The 3,253-nt window shown below is 38.8% G+C and overlaps 1 protein-coding gene across 3 annotated transcripts in view; it reads left to right on the top strand.

Annotated features, from left to right (window-relative positions):
* The window catches only part of mapk10 (mitogen-activated protein kinase 10), a 46,440-nt gene extending 44,350 nt beyond the window's left edge, over positions 1 to 2,090 (top strand). For all 3 annotated transcript variants that reach the window (XM_016452273.1, XM_016452268.1, XM_016452259.1), the window contains one exon: positions 390 to 2,090. In XM_016452273.1, coding sequence (XP_016307759.1) covers positions 390 to 532 — 143 coding nt within the window. In that variant the 3' untranslated portion in view covers positions 533 to 2,090. The remainder of the gene's footprint in view (positions 1 to 389) is intronic.
* Positions 2,091 to 3,253: the final 1,163 nt, after the last annotated feature.

The raw sequence follows: 3,253 nt of genomic DNA, 5'->3' as shown, positions 1-3,253 counted from the left end.
TGTAAATATATATATATATATATATATATATATATAGGCTGCTTATATGCACACTTTCTTCCGCCAAAAAATATATAGTAAAATAGTTTATTCACATTGTGTTCTTAGGGTTCAAGATAGCAATGATTTGTTGATATCTGTATAAATAGCTTTTGATAAATATCTCAACATCCTACAATATCACCTCAGATCCAAACCCAGTCCATGGACTCCACCCTTAAGCAACCCGCTTTCATCCCTGTGGGATATTTGTACATTTTTTATCGTTATTGTACTTTTTAATATTTGAACATCTGCTTGTAGTATCTCTTCGCCCTGTAGAGGGCGCTGTGGCTGTGCTTCTTTTTTTCGTTGTAACCGTTTTTCCCCCGTTACTTCCCTTAGCGCAGGTGCAGCCATGAACGGCAGCGAGAGCCTCCCCCCTTCCTCCTCCGTCAACGACATCTCCTCCATGTCCACCGACCAGACCCTGGCCTCCGATACCGACAGCAGCTTGGAGACCTCCACCGGACCGCTGGGGTGCTGCAGGTGACTAACCGCCTGCCTGCGCAACCCCATGTTCTTCAGAAGGTGAACGGCACCCGCGAACCCGAATGAGAAATCCACAAACCTCGAAAACATGTAATTGCGAAATAAAAAAAAAACGAGTAAATATATACGTATAAAATAATGTATCACGCGTAAATGACGACAAAGTATGCATTTTCATTCAAAGAAATGTCTGAATATGTATATTTATGAATCTTCACTAGCTGCTTTGCTTTGAATCCCCCTCATATGGCATCCAAAAAAAAAAAAGAGAGACTTCGGAAAAAGAAGAAAAAAATCTGGAATCTATGTAAAGTGTACATTGACTGGCTGATATCTAATACCATATCGATTTTCTGCGCTTTACGCGATGTGGCAGGGTGGGCTTTTGTTTCAAACGAGCACCCTTCAACCCTTGTTTTCTGTGATGGTTTTTTGCTTGCTCCGGATGTTTTCGGACGGGCTGGTGTGTCTGTGTGCGATAAAATAATATGTACAATGGCGCCCCCTATCTTTTGTATATATGTAATTGTGTACAGTTGTGAGGCGTTCTCAGAGTGGGACTGATGGCCAGTAGAGGGAGTATTTGCACACCTTGCCACATCACAGCTAATCACTCGTTTCCCTTTGCCTGTAGTCTTGCATGGTCAGAGATAAAAGTAACTAAGCTAGTTATACATATACAAATATAGAGAACCGTGTTTATATAGCATTTAAGGGTGAACGTGGGCGTTTCTGTCGCTAGACAGGAAGTGAGGCTGCTTTACAGGAAGCCATTGAGGGGTACAAGCACTGTCGCTGTCATTTTCTGCCTTTGTGTTTGTGAAACCCCGACTCTCTGCGGCAGCCTTGCATGCTGTACCTTGAAAGGTGTGTGTAACTAAAACGAATGCAGGTCGAGAGCATGCACCTCATCCTCACCTTTTGTTCCTCGCAAACTAAACTCATATTTTTGTGTTGTCCGAAGGGAATCGACGTGCTTACTACCTAAATTTCAGCTGGAGTTTATTTATTTGTTGTCAGATCTGGGAAGTGCCTTTGAAATAATACAGTTTCCTCCTTGAAAACACGAATATAGTAACGCGACGGCTCTGATAGAGGTTTTCCAGGTGGTGTCGGATGTGTCAGGTCTGTTTACCCAGTCCCACAATCCCCTATTCATGTAGATCTCCTAGTGTAGAGATCCAGCAGTAGATCCAAGTGTCTGATTTAAAGTCATTGTATGTTAAAAAGAGGCACCTGGATTCATATTTCTACACTGATCTATTATAAGCCCCAGATCTGAGAATTACAGTGGCCCTAAACAGTATTTGGACACTTGCGTCACACTTAAAAACGTCATTGAATTATAAAAATACAAGTCAGTTCTTCTCCAGTTCAAACTGGTGCAGTTCATCACATTAAACTAGGAACGTACCACTACCACAAACCATTTATGAGCAATATAGCTACCATTTTAATATACTGTAAAACATACTAGGTTTTTAAATGTGTCCAAATATGTTTTGGGGCCACTATTTGTTGCAATGTAACCCCACACTTCACATTTAATTGTTACATTTTTAAAAAAAGACAAGTAATGTAGTCTTTCAAACACACATGGCTGATGTTTTTAGTATTAGGTAAAGATTAGCTTTATTGAATTAACATTATGCAGTACACAGTAAATTGAACATATAATATTTAAGTTGTACGGTTTTGTACCTGTATTTGTCCGATTTGATCCGTGTACTAAACGTTTTAATAAAGGGATGAAATCCACATGAATTTTTTGTTTGTTTATGTAACAGAGCTCCCATTTTCTCACCCAGAAACACTGTTTTTTTTTAAGTTCTTTCATTATTATTATTTAAATTATTTGTATTTTTCTCTAGCACATTTATATGGCACTGCATGCTCATATATATTTGTTTCCACTTAAAGGAATAGTTCACCCAAAAATGAACATCTGTGAAATATTTACTCACCCTCAGGTTATCCAAGATATAGATGAGCTTGTTTCTACTTCAGAACAGATTTGGAGAAATTTAGCATTACATCTCTTGCTCACCAAAGGATCCTCTGCAGTGAATGGGTGCCGTCAGAATGAGAGTCCAAACAGCTGATAAAAAAAACACAATAATCCACAAGTAATCCACACAGCTCCAGTATATCAATTCACGTCTTGTGAAGAGAAAAGCTGCGTGTTTGCAAGAAACAAATCCATCATCAAGGCATTTTAACTTTAAACCGTAACTTCTGGCCAAAATACGAGTTGATAACCCGTAATAATGTGTCATCCAGTGAAAAAGTCCATCCCTGTTGTCTTCACATCAAAATCTGAACAGCACTTTTACACTGTTTTCGCTTGTAAATAGTGCTTGATCAGTGCATATTCCTCTCCTGATTCAGACAAGACGAATTTTTCCACTGGAAAAAGCAATATTATGGATAGAGGATTGAATTTTTTGGCGTGAACTGTTCCTTTAAGCACATGCAGAAATATGCTCAGATTGTGCTTTTGTTTTCATGGTAACACTAATCAAACGTGATTGATTATTTTGACATCGTATATTGACCCTTGTAAGATATTCTAGCCTTCTGTTGGACATTGAGAGCTGACATCATTCAGGTGCTGCTTTAAAAAAACAACAACCTCTGAACCTTGATATCAAAAGCCATTTAAATACAGTTTTATTTGTATGAACATTAGCAGAGGTTCCCAGCCTAATCAGACATTTTCACC

This window comes from Sinocyclocheilus anshuiensis, unplaced genomic scaffold (genome assembly GCF_001515605.1).
Source record: "Sinocyclocheilus anshuiensis isolate Anshui unplaced genomic scaffold, SAMN03320099.WGS_v1.1 scaffold457, whole genome shotgun sequence".
Classification (NCBI taxonomy): Eukaryota; Metazoa; Chordata; class Actinopteri; order Cypriniformes; family Cyprinidae; genus Sinocyclocheilus; species Sinocyclocheilus anshuiensis.
Note: the sequence above shows the minus strand (reverse complement) of the source record. Positions and strands in the feature narration are given on the sequence as shown.